We start from the raw sequence: 27,082 nt of genomic DNA, 5'->3' as shown, positions 1-27,082 counted from the left end.
ACATAATGTTAGAAGGCATTTTAAAGACACAATGCAATTTTTCATGTCAGTTGCTTACAAAAAAAAAAAAAAAAAACCTGAAAGAACATATTAACAATCTGAAGTTTTAACGGTTTCAGCTGAATCACATTGCGAAACTAAAAAAAAAAAAAGTTCAAGATAACCTGTAAAATTATTTGTTTTGCGTAATGCAGTATTTAAAAAAAAAAGTACAACGTGCAGTAATGACTGTAAAAACTATGACATTAAATGATGGTGAAATTTTAAAACACCAATGTTTGACCTTTGTGATGACAAGCTCTATAGAAAATGAACAAACTAATTATTCATTCCCCCCCATTTAAATAAATTCAACTAAACTATGCAAGTAGGTGATAAACGTCTAAATGATTTATTTATCATTAAAAAAATGGTTGTTTATTAATTAGTTAGTAAGTTGTTAATAGTGTTAGTTGTGGCAGCCATAAATGCAATCTCAGTATCTTACTAAGCATTTCAGTTATGCTGAAACTGGACATTTTCTGTCTATTTAGCAAAACTATGCACATTCATAAGCGCATGACAGCCTGTCAGTCCCCCCCCCCCCCCCCTTTTTTTTTACACGAATAGTATATAAATTTGTTGTTTTCTTTATTCCTGCACCAGGAAAAAATAATATAAAATCTTAAAATGAAAGTTTTAGGAAAGGGAGCTCTCTTCTGTTAACTACCAGTAATTAAGAAAGAGCATACCTTACAGTGATGACTTAGATTTCCATACCTGAGTTGTCGTCACATCAAGTGAAGTGATCAGCACCAAGAAGAAAAACAATCTGTACTTGAATGAATCAAGAAAAAGCACAAGTATAATGACAAAAACTAAAAAATACACTAGCTTTGATGCCAGTTTCATTCACTGAGTGTGTAATTAAACTAAAATCACATTAATGGAAACATCACGTCATAGGAGTGACTAAACTAAAACTAGCAAACGTGGTCTGCCTTTAATTTTGTTCCTGTCAGAACAACCTAAACAGCTTATTTATTCCTTTTCATGGCCCATCTGAGTGGTGACCAGCATGTGGTAGGCTCCCTTTTTGGCGAGCAACTGTTGGTGTGTCCCTTGTTCGACCACTACCCCTGCTTTAAAGACAGCAATGCAGTCTGCATTTTGGATGGTGGACAGACGGTGAGCGACAACAATACACGTCCTACCCGCCCTGGCTTTGTCCAAGGCCTCTTGTACTACCTGGATCAAGCACAAATAGCGGTGGGTAAGAGTCAAAATGACCAAAGAGCCAATTGTGGAGAGGTTATAGAGGAGACTAAAACACCCACCTTCTCGCTTTCAGTGTCGAGTGCAGACGTGGCTTCGTCCAGAAGCAAAAGTTTGGGGTTGCGAATGATGGCTCGGGCTATGGCTATTCGTTGTTTCTGACCACCTGACAACTGCGTCCCCTTATCGCCTGCTTGAGTGTCATATTTCTGTTCCAGAAAACCAAGTCAAAGTCATTCTATGGCGGATTATCTAGAACAGGGGTGGCCAAGTCCAGTCCTCGAGAGCCCCTATCCAGTCTGTTTTCCATATCACCCTCTATGCTACACCTGAATTAAATAATCAACTCATCCGCAAGCTGTCCAGAAGCTTGATAACAATCCCAATTATTTGATTCAAGTGTGTTGGTGCAGGTAGACATGGGAAACAGACTGGATAGGGGCTCTCGAGGACTAGACTTGGCCACCCCTGATTTAGAATGTCTAATGGCCATCATTTAAAGAAATAAAATAAAATAAAATCTTGGCCCCAGACAGCATAAATGGATTTCACCAAAAACATAATTACCTTTGGCAAATTTTCGATAAAGCTGTGAATGTTGGCTGCCTCAGCAGCTTCCTTGATTTCCTCCATTGTAACAGTGCGACTATTGTCTCCATAGGCAATATTTTCGGCTAAACTGCAGTCAAAAAGTACAGGCTCCTGAGACACAATGCCTATCTGAGACCTCAGCCAGTGGATGTTCAGCTCTTTCGCATTCACGGAATCGAGCATCTAGAAGGCAAAAATCACAAGGATATGATTGAATTTATCGAGATTGCATGCACATTTTATGCAGTTATTTGATTTTATTCTATTACGTACAGGCAATTATTAAACTATTTTAAAGAAAAAAAGGCTGACTATACATGGTCATTTTTTTAAAAGTAATTTTTGTATATTTTTGAATAGCCCAGTGGTTGAGTGATTAGTGCGTCTGCCTCCCAGTGGATGACCTTTAGTTCAAATCTAGGTGCATTACAATACAGTCTTTTTTTATTTTTGAAAGAAAAAGGCCTTACTATACATGGTGATTTTTTTTAAAAACGAAACAATGTCTTTGTATTATAAAGATAAGTGAGATATTTCAATAAAACCTAAAGTACTTTGCTCAAAATGTGTGATTTTATCGTATTAAGACGGGAAAGTCTGCAGGCATGTGCCAAACAAAGTTTGCTTTGGTCCAAGGAAGACATGCGGGCCAAAGCAACAACTCATCTTCAGGGCATTCCAGAAGCCATAACAACTGAACACATATTATCATCTTACCACGTTCCCTCGCACGGGGTCGTAGAACCTCTCCAGAAGCTGGATGGTAGTGCTTTTCCCACAACCGCTGCTTCCTACCAGAGCCAGGGTTTCTCCTTTGCCCACCTTCAAATTCAGCCCTTGGAGAACAAGCACGTTGGGCCGTGAAGGGTATGTAAACCTAACACTCTCCAATTCCACATTCCCATCAAATTGGTCCTGTGGATATTTGGTTACATTGACATTTTTAGAATCATCTTTTAGCAATACTTGATCTTGTGTGAGGCTGGTTGTTGCTTACCAATGATTGCCCCTCCTGTGATAGATTATCAATCGCGGGCTGTCTATTCAGAAGTTTTATGATGTGAGCAGCAGACACCTTTCCCTTTGCATAACTTGGCGTGTAGGAATTAGTCTCTCCAATATTCATAGCGCCATAAAGAAGCACCATAGTCACCCTGGGAGAGGAAGAAAGATTGCATTACAGTGGTACCTCGATATAGGAGCTTAAGCACGGCAACGCGCTCGTAACATAACATAAACAAATTCAAATGAACTTGGATTACGACACAGACACTCAAAAATAAGTTTAATCTAACCTATAACTAAACTTAATTCTAATTTTGTTTTAAATTTTGATACCTTTCTTCTCCCGGGTTGGCTCTATTTGCCCCGCCTCCACCCTGACTTTCAGATGCAACCTATCGAGGGTAGTTTGCTCTTGTATTCCCTTCAAAATATTTCAAATTGATGCACACAAATGTCCTCACAATAGGATAATGCACGACCACTTTCCAACTTGCCCGGGAAGTAGTACCCCTATCGTATTAGCGACGGGGAAAAAAAAAACAGCGAAAAAATACAACGCTCCACCCAGTGCTCGTGGAGATGTTTCACGAGAGAGTTGTGACCAGTAAGACAGTGCCGATGATCTTCTTATGAGCAGCCTCTCGCATTCACTGTATGGTTGTATATCAAAATTTGTCTCGTATTTCAAGATAAATATTTGCCCAAAATTGTACTCGTATCTCAAATTACTCCAATGTCGAGGTACCACTGTAGCTAATGTAAAACGATCGAACACTGAAAAGTTTGGAATATATGACCATGCCATCTGATCATTATTTAAATTCAAACGCTGATCGGATTACGAGCCAATAGGTACTTGGTGCTGATAATCATAACCAGGAAACATTACTCACAAGAACACTCCTTCAAGGTCCATGTAATCATTTTCAATGAGCCATGCTCCAAATCGAAAACATGCTGCATATGCAAAGCACAGCATGGCTTCTGTTATGGCGAAGACCAAGCCCTGCAGACAGGCTCTTTTCTGTGAGTTTCTACAAAGATAGAGCAAAAGAAACCATCAAGAACGTTGAATTAAACCTAGAAAAAAAATGGATTTAACAACAGCTGATGTAGAATCAATCATACATGTATGGAACTTGGAGGTTGTCGGCATAGAACGTCTCAAACATTGGTTCCCTGGTTAGAGATGCAACAGTACGGATATTCTCGATGGCTTCTGTAAGAATCTTAAGAAACACAATGAAAACATTTCAGGGTACAATCAAAAGGTGTCACTTAGATTAATGTAGTATATATATTTGAGAGAGTACAGTTTAAGAATGGACTGATGTGGCGAAAACTGATTCATCACAATAGTTTATATAACCCATTTGGCTTTGGTTCAACCCGTCTAGAATCCCACGAGTTAACTTAATTTCTAATCAGAGTTCTTCTTGGTGTACTATACCCTGTCAGACACCGAATACTCACCTTTCCAGCATTCTCTAACTCGATCTTATCTTCAGCAGCTTGTCCACCTATTATCTGCATCTGCATTACTCCAGCCGCTATCATGAATGGCACCAACACCAGTACCAGTAAGGTCAGTTGCCAGCCATACATAAAGGCAATAATCACACATGTGCTCATGTTAACGATATTGTGAACCAGTGTGGACAGACGTACTCCAGTAGCCTAAGAAGAGAGGAATAATATTAGTTACAATGGCTACTGCACTGGCGCACTTACATTTTGCCCGCTTTATATACATTGAATAAATAAATACGTTAATTTAATGAATTGGTTCCAGAAGTGGTTTTGTAACAGATTTTTCATAAGTAGACATATTTTCCATTGACATTGAATTATCATAATTTGCTCCACGATCTTTAATAATACCCTCTAAACCTTATAAAAATGACAAAAGTATAAATGATTACGCATGCAATACGTATTCAAAATGTATGTTTTGCAAAAAATAAGAAAATTATTAATGAATGGATCTAAATGAATAAGAAAAGCAAAGTCATTTTGCAATTGGGTGGAATTGCGAATGACATTTGAGTAAAAATACATACAGACGCATGCCAACACGCAACTTAACAACTTGAAGTGGTGTTATGCACACTCAGAAAACCTCAAGAAACAATTCCAAGATGAACGAATGAAAAACATACTAATGCAAATCGGTTAAGTCGCAATTCCATCTGTGCAAATGTGTGAAGATCGAAAATATGGCAAAAAAAGAAGAGTCCATTATTACCCCCTGTACTTGAGCCGCATCCATAGCCAGCCTTGTTGTGAGGGCTCCAACGCTGTTATTGGGTTCATCGTACCATTTAAGGTCCTTAAACCAAGAGAAATAAATTAATCTATGGTAAAATATTAGATTGTCAGAATTTCTTACCTGTCTCATCATGGCTGTGAAAGTTGCAAGTCTCATTTTCATGGTCAGAATTTCACCAGATTTGCCAAAACAGAAACCCTGATTACAAAATAAACAGCAGCCTACAACTATTTGGGCATTGGAAACGACAAATGGAGCAAAATGCTGTCAATGTGTTCATAAAATGTATAAAATGGTTATTCTTAGAAAAATCTGCTATGGTGAAAAATTTGGCGGTGAATGTGGGCGCGCTTACCTCTAAAAACAGAGTAAAAAAAGAAGCAACTCCAAGAACCGCAAAAATAATAGAAAGGATTAGAGATTTGTTTCGCACGACATCTTCATCGGGATCGATGAACACCTGACAGTTGAAACAGAAAAGTTTAGTTTATTTATTTAGATACATGTACAATATGAGTGTTCACTGCATTTCAATGTTACATGTATGCATTTTAACTCTAAAAAATAATTAAATGCCACCTACGACAATGTATTTGGAGAGGATGATCTCAAACATAGGCATGACTATTCCGTTGAGTATTGCAAAGATGGTGCCTAACAAAATGTAAGGCCATTCACCACGGTTGAAACGCATTATTGTGCAGAAGGACACAGAGGGAAGTTTTTCGTCCTACAGAAAGTAAGAGGGAGAGCCGAGTGCCTCAATTTCATTTGCTTTGCGAAGATTCCGAAAATTGCCAGACTCACATCATCTATTATGTTTTTGGCATCCACCAATGTTTCTTTCTCTTCTTTCTTTCCTTCTAAGCCAGCGTTGGAGGAACCTCTTGTAGACTTCCTCATAATTAGGGAAGATTCAACAGGCTTTTGGGCAATTGGGCAATTTTCAGTGGGCACAGATTCCTCCTGTTCCTCATCTTTGGCTTTTTCAAATGTCTTAGAGATGTAAAGGTTATTATAGGTTGAATTTCCGAGAAAACATGCATTCCCACCAAATACTGTCTTACCTGCATTGTGACAAGAGTATGGTAAATACCCTGTTTTTCCATCAATTCACTGTGAGTCCCAAACTCAACAATTTCTCCATTTTTGAAGCCTGCGATCACATCAGCATTTCTGATCGTTGAGAGACGATGAGCAACAACTATGGTTGTACGACCCAGTCGGACCTGCGTGGGGTTAGAAAAGCCAAAAAGATTGTGTGAGTCAGGAGAGGGGCAGCTGAGACAGCTCCCGTCCACACATCAACAAAGGGCGCCAAATTTAACCATATAATTGCGGCAGATGTTTAAAGTGTCCAAGATCAATGTATCACTTAACGAGCGGCTGTTAGCGTTCGTTTCAGAGAGCCTGAAGCTAATACTAGCTATGTCCTGCGAGCAATGACCCCTAATGATAACATTATCGCAATGTTGCAGTTCAAATGACACATTGTTCAGAATAATCCTAATTTTTAAATTTTCTTTTTTACTGAGATGTGCAATAGTGACACACGTCAAAGATATGTACCAAATGCATTCATGGAAATAGAGGGCCTGTCTCCACATTAATTTGAAACTGCCCCGAGGGAGATTTCAAGTTCTCGCTTACATTGTTCTTCTTCTCCTGACATTGACAACATATATTACTCTTCCATTAGTCATGGATGGATCAGAATGAATCTTGATATATATATTTTTTGTGTTTGTTTTTTTACATGAGGACTATTGACTTATATTAATGAATTGCAGACTTATTGTTGCCTGCAGTTTCTAAGTTAGCAGATAGAAGACTTGTGTGGTCTTCGCTTGGTCTTTCCATGTCTCTCGGCTGATGAGCCATTCAGGAAGCCATTCAGGGGATCATAATTTATTTTGTACTTGTTTTTACAGTACGATTATGATTATCGACTGTGTTTATGTTGACAGTAAACTCAAAACATCCACTCAATACTGTGCTTTGGGTCCTTAGTCTGGACCGTCACCAGCATTATGGGGTACGAATAAGCAATCCGAGTTAATGTTTGTACCTTATCGAGCGCAGCCTGCACAATAGTCTCGCTCTGAGCATCGAGAGCAGACGTTGCTTCATCCAGCAGAAGGATTTTGGGGTTGCGGACTAGCGCTCGAGCAATTGCAATTCTCTGCTTCTGTCCTCCACTCATCTGAGTCCCTCGGTCTCCGACCAGCGTCTCAAATTTCTGCTCGACAAGAAAAACACTGTTGGCAATGGACAGTTATTTTTAAGATAGAAGTCCGGAAGACGGCCATACATCAGGAAGGCTCACGATGAAGTCGTAAGCATTGGCCTCCTTAGCGGCAGCTTCTATCTCTTCTTGCGTGACATCGAGTCGTCCGTATCGGATGTTCTCACTTATGGTGGTGGCAAAAAGGACGGGCTCTTGACTCACTACGCCAATTATTCCTCGCAAGTAGCGGACATTGAGAGAACTGATGTCATGGCCATCAATAGATATCTACACATAAGAAAAGGAATGGATCAATGGCCTTGTTCTTCCCTCTACTTTCTGCAGTATCTGTTGCATTTAAAAGCCATTTAACATGATGAAAAATGCACACACAGATCCCTCCTGAAGTTCATAAAACCTCTGCAACAGCTGGATGGTGGTGCTTTTACCGCATCCACTGCTTCCCACTAATGCGACGGTCTGTCCAGTTTTCACACTAAGGGACAAATTGTTTAATACCTGCAAGAGTAAGTCAGTATGAACAATGGTTTATATGTAGCTTAGACAGTCCTTGCAAAAAGCTTACTTTGACGTCAGGCCTTGTGGGATAGGTAAAGTGTACATTCTTAAACTCTATATTTCCATTGATTGAGTCTGGCTTGAAGCCGCTTTCCGAATAGCTGTCGATGGTCGGTTTCTGCAGAATGACATTTGGTGTTTCTCGTCAGCTTCGTTGTGGTTTAAAGTTTATTCAATGAAAAGAAAAACTATATAGCACAGAGCAAAAGGAGAATTGGGCATATTTTGTTTTACGTTGGCGATAATGCTGTAGATTTTGTATGCGGCTCCCCGGGCGCTAGAAAAGGACTGGATAGTTGGCGACGTGTGTCCCAAAGCAGATGCACCGATAAGTAAAGCAAATAAAACCTAGGAAGAAAAACGTATTACCGTGACAGTTCTGGTAAGCATTTTGTTAAAGTCCTGATGTCTTTTACTCACTGACAGTACGGTTCCGATAGAGTACTCTTTAGTCAGAATGAGTGTGCTCCCATACCAGAAAGCCAGAGCGTAAGACAAGTAGATCATCATAAAGGTGAAGCCCATGATAAGGCTTGTACTTATTGTTGCCTTGATTCCCATTTTCTTGGCCTCCTCCAAGTTCTTATGATACCTGTGAGGATCACCAGCATAGTCTAAGATTCAATAATTGATCAACATTTGCTTCATTGGCCAGCATTGATGGAACTAGAATAATCACTAACCAACCCTCCCAGTCAAAACTGCATGTTTTAGTATTGTGTATATAGGTTATACCTCCACTTCTGAAACGACCTACATGCATTATTTTTGAAGTTACAACCCTCCAAATATCCATCCATCCATCCACCCATCCATCCATCCATCCATCCATCCATCCATCCATCCATCCATCCATCCATCCATCCATCCATCCATCCATCCATCCATCCATCCATCCATCCATCCATCCACCCACCCACCCATCCATCCATCCATCCATCCATCCATCCATCCATCCATCCATCCATCCATCCATCCATCCATCCATCCATCCATCCATCCATCCACCCACACACCCACCCACCCATCCACCCATCCACCCATCCACCCATCCACACATCCACACATCCACACATCCACACATCCACCCATCCAGGTACTGATAGGTTCATAAAGTAATACAGAATAAACCCAACAGGTACCTCGAAATACGAGCAATTTGAGATATGTCACCAACCTGTTAATCTCTTTATGCTGTCCATTGAAAGCAAACACAGTCCTAATGGCAGAAAGCACCTCCTCTGCCACTGCACCCGCTTTGGCATAAGCAGCCTGTTCTTTGGTAGTGAAAGACGTCACCATCTACTCAGAAAAGGCCAGACACGATCAGCTTGGCGAGGAGTTGCTTTTTCGGTTACATATAGCGGATAGAAGAGCAAGAGTACCTGACTGAAAAGTGCGGCTGTGAGACCAAGCAACGGGCATACGGCCAAGATGACCAAAGTCAGTTTCCAGCCTTTGATTAGGCTGACAATGAAAGAGAAGACAAAGGTGGAAAGGGACTGGATAAATAACCCAATTTGTTCTCCAATACCCTCTTGGATCTTGTAGACGTCACTGAGTGAACAAACGACAAAAGTCAACAATTAAAGAAAATATTATATACATACAATTTGAACGATAATTGTACTTCAATGCTATATTTCACTCACAATGGCAGCCAGTGAGTTAAGCACACGGCGTGGTGTTTGGTTTGATCAAACCTAGGTGATTGGCTGTCTTTTGAATGGATTTTCTGAGCTGCTACTGGACATTATGTCAGAGTATATTCATTCTTGGCGATTTTAATATCTATGTGCGCAGTCCTGAGAAGTCTTATCGACTTGTGGCTTGTGTGGCTCCAGTTTTTTACCTAGGTCTACAATGTCTTGTGTCTGTCTTGCTACCAAGAAATTTCCCGAATACGGGATGAAATAAGGTTCTAACCAATAAATTTGGCATAGTGTGTGATGGAGCAACACATTAGCATGGAAATATATTGGACCTTGGCCTTTCTTTCTTATCAGTGAGATAATAGTCTCATTATAAGCTATTAAAATGACTAATTGCTGTTGTTGCTGCTGAAGGCAGCCCAACCATTTATGAGGTTAAGGATTAGTAACATTTTCAATCATTTTCCCCTTAATAAATGAAGTATTTAAAAACTCAGTTTCTACCTGTACTTGGGTAATCTGGTTAATTGGAAAACATTAGAAAAAATAAAAGTTTGAGAAGGCGGCGAGAAAAAGTGTAGTACTAATAACTGTGTTAAGCTTATTTTATCATGTTCATAAAGTACTGAGAGACTGTAAGTGCTGCCAAAGGTGGAGCAACAAAGTATTGAGCTAAGTCCATTGATACTTATTTCAAAGTGGTTTAGTTTTTTTTGTATGTTTTTTTAAATACATTTGTAAACAGATTTAACCAAACTTTGCCATTTAATCTTCATATGTAGAATTCAGTCTACATACAAAGTACTAGCCTTGCATGAATAAAAGTAATAGAGAAGTTACTCACTCTATGATATGAGTGTTGAGCGTTCCTGTCTCGGTGACATCAAACCAACCAATATCTTGTCGTAAGATACTGTGGAAACAACGTATACGGATGCGCCTGACCTGTCGTCCCGCTGACAGCGTGAAGAAAGCAATTTCTGCAAAGGCGGTCACTATTACGATGGCCCCCAAAATGGAGTAATAGACAGCAAAGCTGAAATGGGTAGAAGGAAAAAAACATTCTACTACTTAAAAATATAATTGTGCCTTAATGAATTAATATTGAAATCTCATTCTTACGTGCTCATGAAGTCACCTAAGGTCACATTGCGATCTATGCTAGTGGAATCTGAAAAAAAAAGTTAGGCATAATGACTTAACCGCCAAGACAAGTCATTACTGTATTTGCTTTAGTTTCTTTTTGACTCACTAAAGAGAGTGGTGTTGTATTCAGCTAGTGCAGTATGTTCGGCAAAGTTGTCTGTCATTTCCCCAAACAAAGCACACATAATGGGCATGATAACCCCGTGAGCAATGGACGTTAGGATCCCAAAGATGAGTAGAGTAACATCTATTTTGTCTGCAAACTTGAACTAAGCTCATGTGAAAAGGAGAGGAGACAAAAAGCTGGTTTAACAAAACAAATTGCATGAATTCATCAATACGTTGAGACTAGTCTTCATTTTCTGACAATGTTACAAGTACTGTATTTTCCAAACTATGAGTCATGTTTTTTTTTCATTGTTTGGCTGAGTCTGCGACTAATACTCAATTTAGTATATATTTTTTTTGGTCTCTCTAAGCACCGACAGCCTGTCATCTTGGTTTTTTAGGGTATTATATATCTGACATTTTTTTTATGGTAACAGATGTCTATATTTAGCCAGTTGTTTTCCATTTTACGATTGTTATTTTAACGTATGTCGGTTTATGATCAAATAGAAATTACCCTCCCAAAAATGTGACTTATCCTCCAATGTGACCCCCCCCCCCCCCCCTTCATTGTGCATTATTTGGCTGTTACGCCTTATAGTCCGAATAATACAGTAACGTAACATAAAAGTGATATTTCAAATAAAACATAAGACTGGAGCTCACCAATTCAATGGGTCCAACCTTGGGTATGCTTGGCTCTTTTTCTTTCTTCTCCTTTTTATTTTCCGTCTCATGTTTAATATCACTAGTTGAAATATGGAGCCATGTAACATGACTTCATTAGTAAAGACCAAAAATACCAGTTTGATGAATTCCAAAATATTACCTTAAGCAAATATCCTCTGCCTTTCGCAACTTCTCGGTTTCAGCCATGTGTGCGTCCTTCCAGAGGATGACAGCGCTCCAAGAAAATCCAAATGATTCTATTCAACGAAATGAAAGTATAATAGTTAAGCCCTTGATTATGAAGCTGAATCCAAACTTAACCATACCTGAATGTTTGTTTTGTGATGTTTTGAAAAGCCACACCCTCCTTGGTACTCCAAAGTTTGACAAAGCACGTGCAGTTTTCCACTCCCTGTACTGCTCACATAGTTACCCACTGACCTTAAGACAATATTAAAGCATAATACAAACTATATGAGTGACATTCTTAAGGGTGTCCATTTCCGACAGTTGGGGTGTTTAATCACTTGCAGGACAAGTTAGGGGAGAAAAAACAGCATTAATCTGATTCTATGAGTAAATATAGTGTGCAGGTGAGCCAATTAGAGTTATTAGAAAAAGCAAAAATAAACTTTAAAAAAAAATCAACACTTACTAGCTGGTGCAATTAATCCTTTTTAAATACTAAAGTCAAAAACATAAAGCATTTTAATAAATACTTGTTATCATGTATTAAGTGAAGTCATATTGCTTTTCTAGCAATTGACATAGCGACAATCTGTCAATATCACGATCAGGTTAGACCAGCCCTTCATTTCCACTCCTTGACATACTTTTAAAAGCTAAACTTTAAATGAGTATAGTATTCATTGTTGTTTCGATTGTTGTTTTATTGATATAATTGATTTAAGTGTATTTCAGATGTCTGTAAACCACCTTGCGTTACAGATAGTAAATATATACGTGCAATCTTAACCATTATTGATAGTTGAAAACTTCAGTGACAACCTGCTTTATTTAACAGTGATTCCGTTTTAAAACAATCATTTGAAAAATGATTGAAACAAAATTATAAAATAAAAATGGTTGAAGGAAGCTGAAAATGTCATAGTACACCCATACTCTTGCGCAAACAGATATTTGAATCGCAGATTTGCACATCACGTCTGTACAAGCATACAATTGCGTCTACGTGCTTTCTATCAATGACTTTGAACAACAGTAGTGACTTGTAAAATGTAAAATTGCATTTCAAAGAAATCATAATGCTTTTTGTTGATTAATATTCTTGTTTGGATTCTTAATGCCGTGTTTATTAAATGTGTGTTCATGTTTGTGTGCTCTCTGTTACATCCCAGTAACTTTCTCTTGTTCCCAAGGATTTTAAGACAGGTTTGTATGTATATATACTTGTTATTCATTTTGTGACATTAATAAATCAGAGAATTTACATATAAAATACACCTCTGCTTACAACATTTTCAAGTAACAAAAAAAGTTCTGGAACCAATTAATTTTGTAAATGTAGGTATGACTACTAGATCACTGCACTGGTAATGTTTATAATATTTTATTTTGCCCATAGTGCAATCAATGACTTATTGGCTGTCATTGAGTCCATCCAATCCATTTTTAACTGGGAGAAGTTCTCCAATAAAAATCACATCTTGTCCTACTAGTTTGAATGAATTTTTGTCAATGATAAGCAAAGAGCAAGTATTCCATTGTTATGCAGCTGAAGAACACCAACGAAAAGCATCTTGTAATATTGCATTTTGTCCAACTCTGACAATTCAGGCCAGATCAATAATATCGAAAACATATGTATGGGTGACGTCACATAGTCATATTTATCATTAGGCTTATCACTGTTACAAAACAAAGAAATCAATTCCCTTCAAGTTTAAGATTAAATGCATGATTACATTAATAAATTAAGTGGATGAATCTCAAATGCAAAGTGTGGAAATATATCAGCAAACCTTACCAAGACCACAAATGTTGATCCATGCGATCCTCGCGATGACGCTTCCGCCTTCTCAAAAGCGAAAACTCATTAGTTATACTGTTGTGTAGCCCGACCCTTCTTAGAAAGTGATTGGCTGAAGGCACGCTGCAGCAAGGTGATTGGACGCTGCCTTTGGTAGGGCGGGGCGTGACTTAACCCCTGCAAAAGAAGTCTGCGACTTCACAATTGCGGTGTTACCCTGCTCGGAACATCCAAAAAACGGGATTATTTCAACTTTGTGTTACAAATTTAAAATGATCATTTTGTCACAAATCGACAAATGTGTACGGTTTGCGCAGGGGAGGAGTCAATCATTTTGGAGCAGGGCGTGTCCTGCTTAGAACACCTGTGGGATTTATCCCGTGGTGACGCGCAAGGGTCCTCAAACACTCCCGAGAACATGTGTACGCACTTACACTAAATCATTCAATTATTTTCTTACATACACCCCAAATAATATTATCCCCTCACACAAACACCAATAAAACATTTACTAAGACATTTGTTTTCACAAATTGTTTTATGTAACACACTACTACATTCAAGTGTTAAACAATGTTGACAACTTGCCAAAAGAATGACATTTCTACACCAACACTGTATTTTCATTTGTCCTCAACTGTAGTGCAATTATGAAATATCAACATTGTATGTCAAGATTAATTACATTTCATTCACACAGAAAAAGGCAAATGCTTAAGAGCACATAATATGCAGTGTAGATTTTGACCACCCTGCAGATGTGAGGTAGTATATTTTTGGGGTAAAAGTATGGCTTGAATGAATAATGGCGAACAATATTTGGGTGTTATGAGCTTTTCAATCCGACAGTTATGTACCTTTACTTTTTTCCTGAGTACTGTCTTTCCCTGATGTAATTAGTTTACAATATTTTACCTGAGAAGACACTTGATCTCATTTTCTGAAACCGCTGACTATCCCAGCTGACTCCAGGCCAGAGCAGGGCACAAAGAGACGGAAGAAATGTTCCTTCTACTAAATGTTAAAAAAAATACAGTTCATGGCTTTCTGCTGGTAAATCAACTTAGTGTTGACTAAAGCAGTGTTGGTTTTGACGATGACAATCTTATAGTTAAGGCCATTTACAATTTTTTTTTAGCTAAAATATGTTAAATCATGTGCAAAAACATGCACAAAGGTCTACTAGTACTTAAAAAATAAAATTCAAATTAAAAGAAGATTAAAACCTTTTAGTTGTCACAAACAACGACTAAGAGTAAAAAATAGAAATGACTAAAATGTGACTATAACATTAAGTATTTTTCACAAGGGACTAAATTATGATGAAATCAATGAATTATGTATTATAATATAATAATTAACAGTCCCAAATCTCATTAAAATTTTCAATACGTTATACATGCTTTTGTGATATTTCATTTTGTGGAGGCTTCATGTAAAATATCAATAACGTTAAGAAACACTGCTAGTCAGCTAAATGTAGCTGAATTTTCTACTTCTGTTTGTGTGTCATCAAGTTGTGTTCAGGTGTTTAAACAAGCAGCCCGTGCTACTTGAAACAGAGGGCCTATAAACGAAAAAGAAATCACTAACATCTTACTCTTCTCATTGTCCCCCTTGGCCTATCTGAGAGGTCACCAACATGTGGTAGACGCCCCTTTTGGCTAACAGCTGTTGGTGAGTGCCTTCTTCAACCACCATCCCTTCCTGAAAGACAGCAATGCGGTCTGCATTTTGGATGGTGGACAGACGGTGGGCGACAAGAATACACGTCCTGCCCTGCCTGGCTTTGTCTAACGCTTCTTGCACCATCTGGGTCCAACATAAATCAGGAGGCAAAAAGTCAAAATTACAGCCGTACCAGATGGGATCAGAAAACTCACCTTCTCGCTCTCAGCGTCGAGTGCCGACGTGGCCTCATCCAGAAGCAAAAGTTTGGGGTTACGGATGATGGCTCGGGCTATGGCTATTCGTTGTTTCTGACCGCCTGACAATTGTGTCCCCTTGTCACCTGCTTGAGTGTCATATTTCTGTTCCAAAAAACAGTCAAAGTCAGTAGAGCAGTGGAATTTTTGGGGAAAATTGTCATTATGAAATTACTGCTGTCATGAACCTTTATGTATTTTGGGTCAACCTCACCGAGCGCAATGGAATCCATTTCTTACTTATGTTATTGGTTTTTGTCATTCGAGTGTCCAAATGTTTTTTTTCAAGAGTTAATGAAAAAAAAAACACAGCTAAACACAAACAAACGTAAGTACCTTGCTCTGGTCAAGTTAGACATCTTATTATGAGGCCCCGGATTTACTTTGGCTTGTTTTACATATCGTTTTTTCAACTTAACAAATACTGTTAAATATGCTGATGCCATCTTGGTTTTCAAAATCCATCCTCCACTGCAAGAATTTGTAAAAACCACCAATAATAATGTGACTACCTTTGGCAAACTTTCGATGAAGTTGTGAATGTTGGCAGCTTCAGCAGCTGCTTTAATCTCCTCCATTGTAACAGTGCGACTGTTGTCTCCATATGCAATGTTTTCCGCTATACTGCAGTCAAAAAGAACAGGTTCCTGCGACACGATGCCTATCTGAGACCTTAGCCACTGGATGTTCAGATCTTTCACACTTTTAGAATCAATCATCTGGAAGAAAATCAAACAAAATACAATACGGTACGATTTTAAGAAAGGTGACAATCGGATACCAAATTTCAAACTAAAAAAAAAAAGATTTTGTAGTCTGTTTTGGATCATATCTCATTAACTTTTCAAAACACACGCTGGGTAGTGAGTGCAAATTGACCAATTTTAAAGGGTTAAGTAGGTAGTTGTGTGAGGACCGTGGAACGAATTAGAGAATTTACATATAAAGTACACCTCTACTTCCGAAATGTTGAAGTCACGAAAACATTCTTGCAACCAATTAGTTTCTTAAGTATAGGTACAACTGTAAACCTAATAGCCATTCAGCATTGGATTACAATAACTCCTGAAGGTGGACACTGCACTCTATTGGCCAGTAAGATAATCACCAATTGTGCCTTACCCCCCTCATTTCATGTTTGTAGGATTGTTCCTCCACTATACACCATTCATATATTTGGTGTGTCTAAGCCGCGTTAGTCGAACCGCAAAGAGCCGAGGTATTAATGTATTAAGTAAACGGACAATAGGTATAATAGTCATCTCACCACGTTCCCTTGGGTTGCGTCGTAGAACCTTTCCAGAAGTTGTATGGAAGTGCTTTTTCCACAGCCGCTGCGTCCAACCAGGGCCAGTGTCTGCCCCTTGCCCACCTCCAAATTCAGCCCTCGAAGGACATGAACATTGGGGCGTGAGGGGTAGTTAAAGTTAACACCCTCAAAGGACACACTACCCTCAAATTTAGTCTGGAGTTTGAAGGGGGGAAAAAGAGAAAATACTGTTAGATGTTGAATGGAATTGGAAGGTAATGGACTTCTTTCTGCTTACCAATGACTGTCCTTCATGTGAGAGATTATCAATAGAAGGGCGTCTATTCAGGAGTATCATGATGTGACTGGCAGATACTTTGGCATTAGCGTAGTTAGGCGCAAAGGAAGTGGCTTCTCCAACAGCCAAGGAACCATACATGAGAGCCATGCTCACTCTGAGAAAAAAAATCAATTGTTAGCTTCCGTTGTGCTTAAAAGAGTTATTCAAAAGACTCCACGTTATGTAAAATAAATCAATCAATTGTGTTAATATTAGCACCCAAAAATATTTGCATCAATAGTACTGATCATTTAACTTCAAAAGCAGATGGGAATGTCCCCTCTGTTTTCTACAATCACTATGCCTATTGGTTCTCTGAATTTGTCGCAATATATTAACATTGTGTGATTTTAATACTCATGTGAATTCCTCCTAAGAACCTAAGCAATTCAATACTTTTGATCCATCACAGAGGAAAAATTGTCTACTTAGTTTGAATTAAGGGTATTGGAATATATAAAAAAGCTTTTATTTTCGCTAAAACATTCAGTGGAAATGATAACAATAGACTCACTTCATTAATTTTACTCTCTCATGTAATGAAATTTGACTCTCTCATGTAATGAATGTATGTATTTTACATGCAAAAAGCTAGCAAACATATGGGATTAAAGCGACATTAGTAGTTTTAGACATTTTTTTTATGGAATGCACCATGAAATCTTGATAAGGATCAAAGATTACTTACAGAAATACTCCTTCAACATTCATTCTGCCTTGCTCCACAAGCCAAGCTCCAAACCAGAAACATAAAGCATAAGTAAAATAGATCATAGCTTGAGAGAACGAGAAGGCAAAACCCTGCATGTGAGACTTTTTCTGAGCGTTTCTGCAAAGACAAAAAAAAATTCAAAAGTAGCCCATTGGGGGAAAAACATGTCAACAATCTGATGACAGGCAATAGTGTCCAGCAAATACCTGTACGGAACTTGCAGATTATCGTGAAACAAAGACTCAAATTTAGCTTCTCGAGTCAAAGATGCAACTGTACGGATGTTTTCAATAGCTTCAGTAACAGTCTGATGAGACACAGCAGAATCAACAACATTGGCAGGTACTTTGGCAGGCTGATGGCAAAGTAAGTCATTTGAAAAAAAGGAAAAAAAAGCCTACCTGTCCAGCCTTTTCCAACTCCTTCTTGTCCTTAGCAGCTTGCCCAGCAAGCAACTCTATCTCCATCATTCCAGCCACGGCCAAGATTGGCACCAAGACCAGCACGAGTAAGGTCAGCTCCCAGCCGTTCACAAAAGCCAAAATCACACCAGTTCCCAAGTTGGCAGTATTCTGCACTAACGTGGCCAGGCGGACTCCCGTAACCTGACCAGTGGTGGAAAAATTCATTGGGAAAAGAAGAGTGTTGTGTGTACTTTTGAGCAAAAGACTCCAAAATGCATCACCCCCTGAACTTGAGCTGCATCTGCGGCCAGTCTCGTTGTGAGCGTTCCGACGCTGTTTTTATGGTCATCAAACCAACCTAGATCCTGGAAAATAAATAAATAAATAAATAAAATGCCACCCTCAATAAATTGGATACTGGAAAGACTGTCAAGAGTATCTGTGATTCAGCTCACCTGCCTCATCAAAGCCTTGAAAGCTGCAAGTCTCAGTTTTAACGTCAAAATCTCCCCAGATTGTCCAAAACAGTAACCCTGTAAACAAGTGACAGGTACAAGCAAAACTGACATTACAAGAATACTACTTACCAAACTATCCCAGACCAAAACTTACCCGGGTCAGAAACATATTGAGACCCAGACTTTTGGGAATCGAGACCGGGATGGACCAAGAGTATAATGTCTCATCCCATTTTCTGAACCGCTTTATTCTCTTTAGGATTGCAGGGGGTGCTGGAGCCAATCCCAGCTGACTCCTAGAGGCAATTTAGATTGTCCAAACAGTCTACCATGCACGTTTTGGAATGTGGGAGGAAACCAGAGTACCCGGAGTACACCCACGCAAGCAACATGCCAACTCCACACAGGTGGACCTAACCTGGATTTGAACCCAGAGAAGTGCACAGATTCAACACTTCCAGAATCAGATACAATAAAAATCTTAATTATGGAATTATAGTACGTCTAGTAGGTTTCTTGAAAATAATTAGGACCAACTTTTCAGATTATCTGCTCCATATTCATCAATAAGTATCAAAAGACAAATTATTTCATTTGACAGATCAATGGGAATATTTGTATTATTTGATTTGAAAGTATATTTACAATATTAACTATAATCACAGGGAAAGGGTTGCCCAGGAGTACTAATGTTAGCTTTTTCCTCGGAGTTAAATCAAGGTATTTATCTAGGTATTATTGCTTTACTTAATGTACAGTAAATATGGAAAAAGTGAACAGGGATGAAATGTGTTTAGGGAAATTGGAAACATTCAGAGTGTTCTAAAAAGAAACTTACTGTCTAGACGCTTCTGTTAGGCAGCAAATTATTACTGAATGCGCTAATGTGTATATACAGAATTTGTTATTGTGTGTTTGGATACCTGGAGAAACATGGTGAAAAAAATGACCACGCCGATGACCGCAAACATGATGCAGAGGAATTCAGTTTTTTTTCTGATCATCTCTTCATCATCCTCAGCCATCACCTGAAGGATGGAAAAAGTAGAAAAATGATTTTTGGGGGATTTAGAAAAGATGGGAACAGCCCAGTTGGAACATACAGCGATGAACTTTGAGAGGATGACCGCAAACATGGGATGTAACAATCCGTTGATGGCAGCAAGAATGATCCCCATCAAAATGTAAGGCCACTCAGAAAGGTTAAAACGCAGAATTTGGAGCAGCGACACTGGAGCAACACTTTTGTCCTGCAGAACATGAGAGAGAAATGCTTTATTTTGGCCAAAAATCCCAAGTATCGTATTTTCCGGACTATGAGTCGCTTTTTTAAAAAAAGTTTGGTTGGGCCAGCAACTAATAGATGTATTTTTTCTCTGTCTGACCAATGATAGTCAGTTATATTGTCTTTTTTTTAGGTTGCAGTAAAATACGGTAAATTGAAATAAACCAATTTGACCTCTTCTGTATTGTCTTGGACATCCATCAACTTTTCTTTTTCTTCTCGGGTTCCTTCCAAACCAGCAGAGGAATAGCTTATTGAAAACTTTGACATTTTCAAGGAAGTGTCATCGTCTGTTGGGCTCTTTTTATTTTGATGACTTATCCACTGTTCGTCATCCTGTTGTTTCTGGAAGCTCTAAAAAATACAAAGTAGTTTGAAACAGGATAGCTTTTCTCTAATTAGGGATGTCATCAATTAGATCACATGATCAGAAATCGGATGTGATTTTAAAGGGGATCGGAGTCAGGTTAAAATATATAAATATAAATATAAATATATATATATATATATATATATATATATATATATATATATATATATATATATATATATATATATATATATATATATATATATATATATATATATATATATATATATATATATATATATACACACAAATATATATATTAATATATATATATATATATATATATATATATATATACACACAAATATATATATTAATATATATATATATATATATATATATATATATATATATATATATATATATATATATATATATATATATATATATATATATATATACACATACTTATATATGTTATTTAAATGTTTGTTAAATCTATGGATTCCATTGATGCCAAATAGATGACCAATCCCTTTTAACTGGAGGAAATTTGTAGTGATGAATTAATACCTGACACCTGTTGCTATAAAATATTACAGAAATATAAGGATAACGCATAAGACAGAAAATAATACAGTATATTTTATATTTCTTTTCTATTCATCATTCAATATGTATTAAATTCTTTTCAGAACAAAGGAAATGTCCAGCGACAACAAAAAAAGTTTAAAAAAAATCAGAAAACAAAATAGCTCAAATAATCACATTGGCTAACCAATTTAACTATATTAAATTCAAGTAAGCAAAATATTCCAACATATTTTTATACAAGCTTATTTTGTGCTTCACAACTGAATTGCAAAAAGAATGAAAAGGGATTGGGTTCAATATTCAGAGATCATCAAACGCAGATGACTCGCACTCGCGTGGAAAACGATGTAATCCCTAATTAATCCATACTTTTCCACCATTGCTCTAGGAAAACATTTTCATGCCAAACTCACCTGCATGGTAACAAGGGTACAATAAACACCCTGTTTTTCCATCAGCTGACTATGAGTACCCAGTTCAATAACCTCTCCGCTTTGGAAGCCAGCAATGATATCAGCATTTCTGATAGTTGAGAGGCGATGGGCCACAATTATGGTTGTACGACCTAGTCTGACCTGGGGAAAAAAATCTCATTATACATGCATTTCAAATAAATGCAGATCAGCGCGTGTACCTTGTCAAGTGCCGTCTGCACAGCTGTCTCACTCTCAGCATCCAGAGCTGAAGTTGCTTCATCCAGCAGAAGGATTTTGGGGTTGCGGACAAGCGCTCGAGCGATCGCAATTCTCTGCTTCTGTCCTCCACTCATCTGAGTGCCTCGCTCTCCAACCAGCGTCTCAAATTTCTGCTCGACAAAAGTAATCCTTTCAATTTTGGCCATTACAAAGTTGTTTTCATAGTTCTATACATGATATTTTTTTACAAGCTACTCATTTGACAAACTTCAAATTTAACTGGGTGCCATTAATGGCACTAGATGTCCAATTCATTTTGACTGGAATGAACTAATGTTCACCCAACATGGATTGGAAGATTAACTCCATCAGTGGCGATGAAATATGAGCATTCAAATCCAGTCTTCCCAGTTTAAGTGAGTTGGGCACCTATTGTCCATCATCAATGGCAACCATTGAGTATGACAAAAAAACTGTTATATGTTGGGTTATATGGGAGAAAAACACAGTTTTTTTAATTAATTTAGTATTTTTTTAATATATATTAACATTGTATTCATTTATAAATGGATTTACCATACTAAAATATTTAGCAAAAAATACAATGTTATATTATTGTATTTTTATGTTTCCATAATTTAAAAATAATAATCAGCCAAAATATATAGAATAAATGGTAATATCTAAGTGTTTTTATATGACCCATAATAGTCACCTGCAATCTCAAGGATTAATCTAAAAAGAACATTATAAAGATTGTAAGTGTCAATTGTCCAGTGTAGTGAAAAAGAATATGCCCATACATCAGGAAGATTCATGATGAAGTCATAAGCGTTGGCCTCCTTGGCAGCTTGCGTTATCTCTTCTTGTGTGACATCCAATCGGCCGTATTGGATGTTTTCAGCTATGGTGGTGGCAAAAAGGACGGGCTCTTGACTCACCACGCCAATCATCTTTCTCAAATAGCAAATATTGAGAGAACGGATATCATGACCATCAATATTAACCTAAAAAGAAGGGAAAAATTGGTTTCATTAAATGTTGAGTGACCTGAAAGAATAAAAGGAAGCTCTGGTGGTAAATTGTGACTAAATCGATTTTTTTTTTGGTGAAAGGTTTTTTTAAAATTTCACTTGCCGATCCCTCCTGTGGATCGTAGAACCTCTGTAACAGCTGGACGGTGGTGCTTTTACCGCACCCACTGCTTCCCACTAAAGCGATGGTCTGGCCACTTTTCACGCTCAGGCACATGTTGTTTAATACCTGCAAATGAATATGTGTCAATCTAAAAAAGTTTAGATACGTAGGCTTAGATTAGGGACCCCTGATCTAAGCCTACGTATCTAAAAATGGCAGTTATATCATGACATAATATCTGATCTTTTGCTTTTCGTGTTTTACAGCCCCTCTATCTTTATTTAAATTACATTTTAATATTTCTTAATACATTCCTTTTTACCTTACTTTGTACTTTATACTTTTTACTTTAATGATGAGTATGTTAATACTTGGGTCCCTTTTTTCTGTTTATGTTTCATATGTACTGTCAACGGATGCAGTTTTTTATTTGTATCGTATCTTGTGCTGACCCGGCCCATCTGTCAAATTTTTAAAGTCAATGTGGCCCCCGGGCCGAAAAGTTTGCCCACCCCTGAGCTAGATCATGGAAGGTTAACGCCTTGAAAAGTAGATCTTGGAGCAAAAAAGTTTGAACAGTGTGATACCTTTCCACAAATGTTGTATACATTAGAAGTGCAATCAATGGCAATCAGGAAGTGTGAGTGCCCCTTTACTAGATCAATTTAAATCTTTTGCAAGTTGCAGTTTGTCTTACCTTGACTTCTGGCCTTGAGGGGTAGTTAAAATGGACGTTTTTGAACTCTATATTTCCATTGATTGATTCAGGCTTGAAGCCGCATTCCGAATAGCTATCGATGCTCGGTTCCTGTAAAGTAAAAAGTTATGACAATTTTTTTTTCTTTATAAAAGAAATTGATCGCAATATAAAAAAAGAGTTTTCTCAATGTATGTACATCGTCAATGATCCTGTATACTCGGTGCGCAGCTCCTCGAGCGACGGAAAATGACTGGATATTTGGCATGGTCTGCCCCAAAGCAAGAGCGCCAAAAATCAAAGAAAATAAAACCTTAACACAAGAGCATTTAGGGAATTAGTGTTAAAATGTTATCAAGTTCAAATATACATTTCAAATATACATGTCTGCTCACTGTAAGAACAGTTCCAGTGGTGTACTCCTTATTCAGAACTAGCTTACTCCCATACCAGAAGGCCAGAGCATAAGACAGGAAGATCATCATGTTGCTAAAACCCATGGCAGTGTTCGAACTGATTGCCTTCTTGAGTCCCATGTTTTTAGCCTCTTCCAAGTTCTTAGCATACCTGTAGGTCAACATAAGGTTATTTGGATGTGATTCATATCATGAATTGTAGTATTATATCATGAATGAATCCTATAATTTGAACTGGGATGGGTCGACATTTTACTCTCTGCATAGTAGGTACACATGTCAAATGAGATCTATAAACCTATATTTACTAATACATGCAGTTTGCAGTACATTTTTTAACATCAGAGAGTCTGTTAGGATACATGTTGCACAACCTTTTGATTTCTCTCTGCTGACCATTGAAGGCAAAAACAGTCCTGATGGCAGAAAGCACCTCCTCTGCCACCGCACCTGCTTTGGCATAAGCAGTCTGTTCTTTATAAGTGAATGACGTCAACACCTAAGTGGAGACATACATAAATGTATCAATTGGGATAGAATGTTTTTTTCCCAGAAGTGAAAGCACATTTACCTTACTGAAAATGGCGGCTGCCAGTCCCAGCAAAGGGCAGACTGCCAGGATGACCAGAGAGAGCTTCCATCCGAAGCATAAGCCAACAATCAAAGATGCAATGAAGGTGGAAAGTGACTGGATCAGCATCCCCAATTTGTCTCCAATACCCTCTTGGATCTTGTAGACATCACTGCTCAGAAGCATCAATGATTGTTAAAATTTGAATAACATCAATTTGCCGAATGGAATTCAGACATTACTCACTCGACGAGTCGAGTATTGAGCGTCCCCGTCTCATTGACGTCAAACCAGCCAATGTCCTTTCGCATGATGCTATGGAAAAAAGACTTGCGGATGCGTCTGACCTGTCGTATGGCAGCCAGTGCGAAAAAAGCAACCTGCATGTAGCCGGCAACCAGCACCAAAATTCCAGTGATGGCAAAGTAAATGCAAAAGCTGCAAAAGCAGAACAAATTGTCAAATGTGACCCTGTGAGTGTCACTAAAGTGCTTGGTCATACCCAGTCATGTCCTCTTGTAATGTGCCATTGGTGGGAACTGAAAAAACGAGACGATTTTATTCAACAAAATGCCAGGTTGCCTTGTAATATTTTCTTATTTTGTGAACTCACTAAAGTGGTGGGTGTTGTTTTTAGACATTGCTGAGGACTGTATAAATCTGTCCGCCATATGCCCAAAAACGACACACATGAGAGGGAACACCACCCCGTGGGCCATTGACATCAGCGTCCCAGCGATGATCAGTAATATGTCGATGCCATCTGAAAACCGAAACTGTAACAAACCACAAGTTGTCATAATTAGTCTTACAAGTCACCAAACCATAATTGTCAAACGGACAGAAATTGACGACATACCAGTTCAACGGGGCCGACTGCGGGCATTTTCTCTTCTCTTTCTATCCTTTTGCTTCCAGTTTTACTGTATTCACTGGGCCAAAAATGAAGAGATAATTCACAAAATGGCAAGTTGCTAAAGTTGGTGCGCTTTGGTATGAAAACCACATAATTTAGTTGGCAGAACATTACCTTAAATAAACATCTGGGCTGGTATTGGTGGTGTTGTTTTGCAACTTATCGGTTTCATCCATCTCTGCCATCTGTCCTAAAAAGTGGTCTATTAGTCTGGTTCAAATCTATAGTTTTCAAATAATCAATCTATATTAATCATCCATTCTAAGAATAAAAAAAAAAAAAATTCACTACTTTTAAATATATATATAAATGAAAATAAAAATCAGTTGAAGGTTGTCTGGACTCATGGAGTCCGTGGACAAAATTCAAAGTTCCCCATTCCTGGAATTCCTTGGAGAGGCCTTCACTCACTGCTTGGTAATGTATTTGAAGCCCTTTAAAAATATCACAAAACAAAAATTAATCATCTCATCTCATTTTCTGAAGCATTTTTTTCCACAATAAGGTTGCGGGGGTGCTGGAGCCAATCCCAGCTACCCCCAGGCCAGGGGCGGGGACAAAGAGACAGACAACCATGCTCACACACACCCATACCTAGGGGCAATCAGCCTAACATGTATGTTTTGGGGAATCTGGGATGAAACCAGAGAAGCCAGAAGAAACCCAGGCTCAAGGAGAATATAATCATATTTTTATATTACTTATTTATGTTTTTACTGGGAAAACGCACTTTGGGGAGTAGCACCACCAATTACATTATACGCAGCTGTGTATGAGGACAATAAAGGCTTTTGATTTGATTTGATTTTGAACATGCAAACTCCACACAGGTGGACCGACCAGGATTTGAACCCAGGACCCCAGAGCTGTTAGGGAAAGACGCTAACCACTCACCCATAATTAATCATGGATCTAATTGATCATGGATCTAATTGACCATGGATCTTATTGATCATGGATCATGTATATTTTTACAAAGTGTTTAAAATCAAATCCAGGAGTTGGAATTGGTTCATACATCTGGCCATTGCATACATTTTATTAAACTTTGCATTTATTTGAAAATAAACGTTAATAGTGGCCCTTATAAGCAAGGAGTAAGTTTGTAATGTTGCTGAACGTTTGATTTTATATTAAATAGTGTATTTGAATACTATTCGTCACAATACGTAGTAATGTGTTCGCGACTTGGCAACAGAGCTAACAGAATTGAAACACTTCCTGTCATGCTTTTGACTCTCCAAACACGACTCTTCTCCTCCGATTGAAATCAAAACCAACTACTCAATTAGTCTTATTTAGTCAATAAAACAACTCTTCGCAAAGGTTTTTCCACCATTTAAACTTCCGTTAACATTGGTTAACGATTATGCCTGTTCAGAATTATTCATTTGCACCAAGCCAAATCCTACTGCTTTAATCCAGTTTTGACTAATCAAAAACGAGCATTTTTATACGCCTTCAAAAAAATCATATTTGCCATACCTGGACTCCACAGTTGTGTCCCAACTTGATCTAGTGCAGAAAGACCCCCGTTATGTTACGCCCCTTTGTTTAGCTGTAGGCTCAGAAGTACCCAGTAGTATTGTATCCCTCTAGTGGCTATAAAACAACACTACTGTTTGGCTCACTAGCATATTGAATCACATTTATACATGGGTAATAATGCTTTTGATGGAACAAAATCAATAAATAAAATCAATCCATTGGCTTCACTAAAAATCATTTTCAATTACAAATAAAACATCTATATTTCAACATGTAAAGAAAGGAGCAGTACTCAAAAACTGCTCAATCCATATGCATATATACACGTTTGCACGTTTATACTTATTATAATTTGTTCGCTGTCTTTGTTATTCTTTCAGCTTGCTATGTTGACATATGAAACCAGTCAATAAATATCTATCAAATCAAATACATTAATATTAAACTTTAGCTCA

The 27,082-nt window shown here is 38.0% G+C and overlaps 2 protein-coding genes across 2 annotated transcripts; both read right to left on the bottom strand.

The window, feature by feature from the left end:
- Positions 1-2,553: 2,553 nt before the first annotated feature.
- On the bottom strand, positions 2,554-13,545 carry LOC144199092 (ATP-dependent translocase ABCB1-like). The gene is made up of 26 exons (XM_077720469.1): positions 13,488-13,545; positions 11,827-11,941; positions 11,661-11,757; positions 11,498-11,579; positions 10,830-10,992; positions 10,700-10,748; positions 10,422-10,613; positions 9,311-9,482; positions 9,103-9,227; positions 8,346-8,517; positions 8,160-8,273; positions 7,933-8,043; positions 7,740-7,865; positions 7,431-7,634; positions 7,188-7,358; positions 6,187-6,348; positions 5,927-6,115; positions 5,703-5,849; positions 5,475-5,579; positions 5,240-5,317; positions 5,096-5,179; positions 4,324-4,527; positions 3,979-4,079; positions 3,744-3,884; positions 2,843-2,999; positions 2,554-2,760 (listed from the first exon to the last, which is right to left on the bottom strand). Exons 3-26 carry the CDS (start codon positions 11,705-11,707, stop codon positions 2,554-2,556), a joined length of 3,303 nt encoding a protein of 1,100 aa, XP_077576595.1. The 5' UTR covers positions 11,708-11,757; positions 11,827-11,941; positions 13,488-13,545.
- A 1,550-nt stretch (positions 13,546-15,095) lies between these two features.
- LOC144199091 (ATP-dependent translocase ABCB1-like) lies at positions 15,096-27,006 on the bottom strand. Its single transcript, XM_077720468.1, has 28 exons — positions 26,625-27,006; positions 25,254-25,573; positions 25,083-25,155; positions 24,837-24,999; positions 24,726-24,762; positions 24,470-24,661; positions 24,224-24,395; positions 24,027-24,151; positions 23,632-23,803; positions 23,436-23,549; positions 23,237-23,347; positions 22,540-22,665; positions 22,206-22,409; positions 21,402-21,572; positions 21,181-21,342; positions 20,038-20,217; positions 19,682-19,828; positions 19,502-19,606; positions 18,576-18,653; positions 18,372-18,485; positions 18,118-18,321; positions 17,923-18,023; positions 17,693-17,833; positions 16,963-17,119; positions 16,683-16,880; positions 15,928-16,134; positions 15,374-15,520; positions 15,096-15,302 (listed from the first exon to the last, which is right to left on the bottom strand). The coding sequence occupies exons 2-28, from the start codon at positions 25,322-25,324 to the stop codon at positions 15,096-15,098; spliced, it is 3,879 nt and encodes a 1,292-aa protein (XP_077576594.1). The 5' UTR covers positions 25,325-25,573; positions 26,625-27,006.
- Between the last annotated feature and the right edge of the window lie 76 nt (positions 27,007-27,082).

Source organism: Stigmatopora nigra, chromosome 7 (assembly GCF_051989575.1).
Source record: "Stigmatopora nigra isolate UIUO_SnigA chromosome 7, RoL_Snig_1.1, whole genome shotgun sequence".
Lineage (NCBI taxonomy): Eukaryota > Metazoa > Chordata > Actinopteri > Syngnathiformes > Syngnathidae > Stigmatopora > Stigmatopora nigra.
The sequence above is the reverse complement of the archived record's forward strand: the minus strand, read 5'-3'. Positions and strand labels throughout refer to the sequence as shown.

What these genes read in the sequence shown, in the direction of transcription:
- LOC144199092 (XM_077720469.1), bottom strand. Translation starts at nt 11,707, where the DNA reads ATGGCTGAAACCGAGAAGTTGCGAAAGGCAGAGGATATTTGCTTAAG. An exon ending in TGCAGGCTGCGCTCGATAAG is followed by an intron (nt 6,349 to 7,187) that starts GTACAAACATTA and finishes AACCCCACGCAG; the next exon opens with GTCCGACTGGGTCGTACAAC. An exon ending in ATGCGGCTCAAGTACAGGGG is followed by an intron (nt 4,528 to 5,095) that starts GTAATAATGGAC and finishes CTCTCTTCTTAG; the next exon opens with GCTACTGGAGTACGTCTGTC.
- LOC144199091 (XM_077720468.1), bottom strand. Translation starts at nt 25,324, where the DNA reads ATGGCAGAGATGGATGAAACCGATAAGTTGCAAAACAACACCACCAAT. An exon ending in CAGCCGCCATTTTCAGTAAG is followed by an intron (nt 24,152 to 24,223) that starts GTAAATGTGCTT and finishes GTCTCCACTTAG; the next exon opens with GTGTTGACGTCATTCACTTA. An exon ending in CAGCAGAGAGAAATCAAAAG is followed by an intron (nt 23,804 to 24,026) that starts GTTGTGCAACAT and finishes GTTGACCTACAG; the next exon opens with GTATGCTAAGAACTTGGAAG.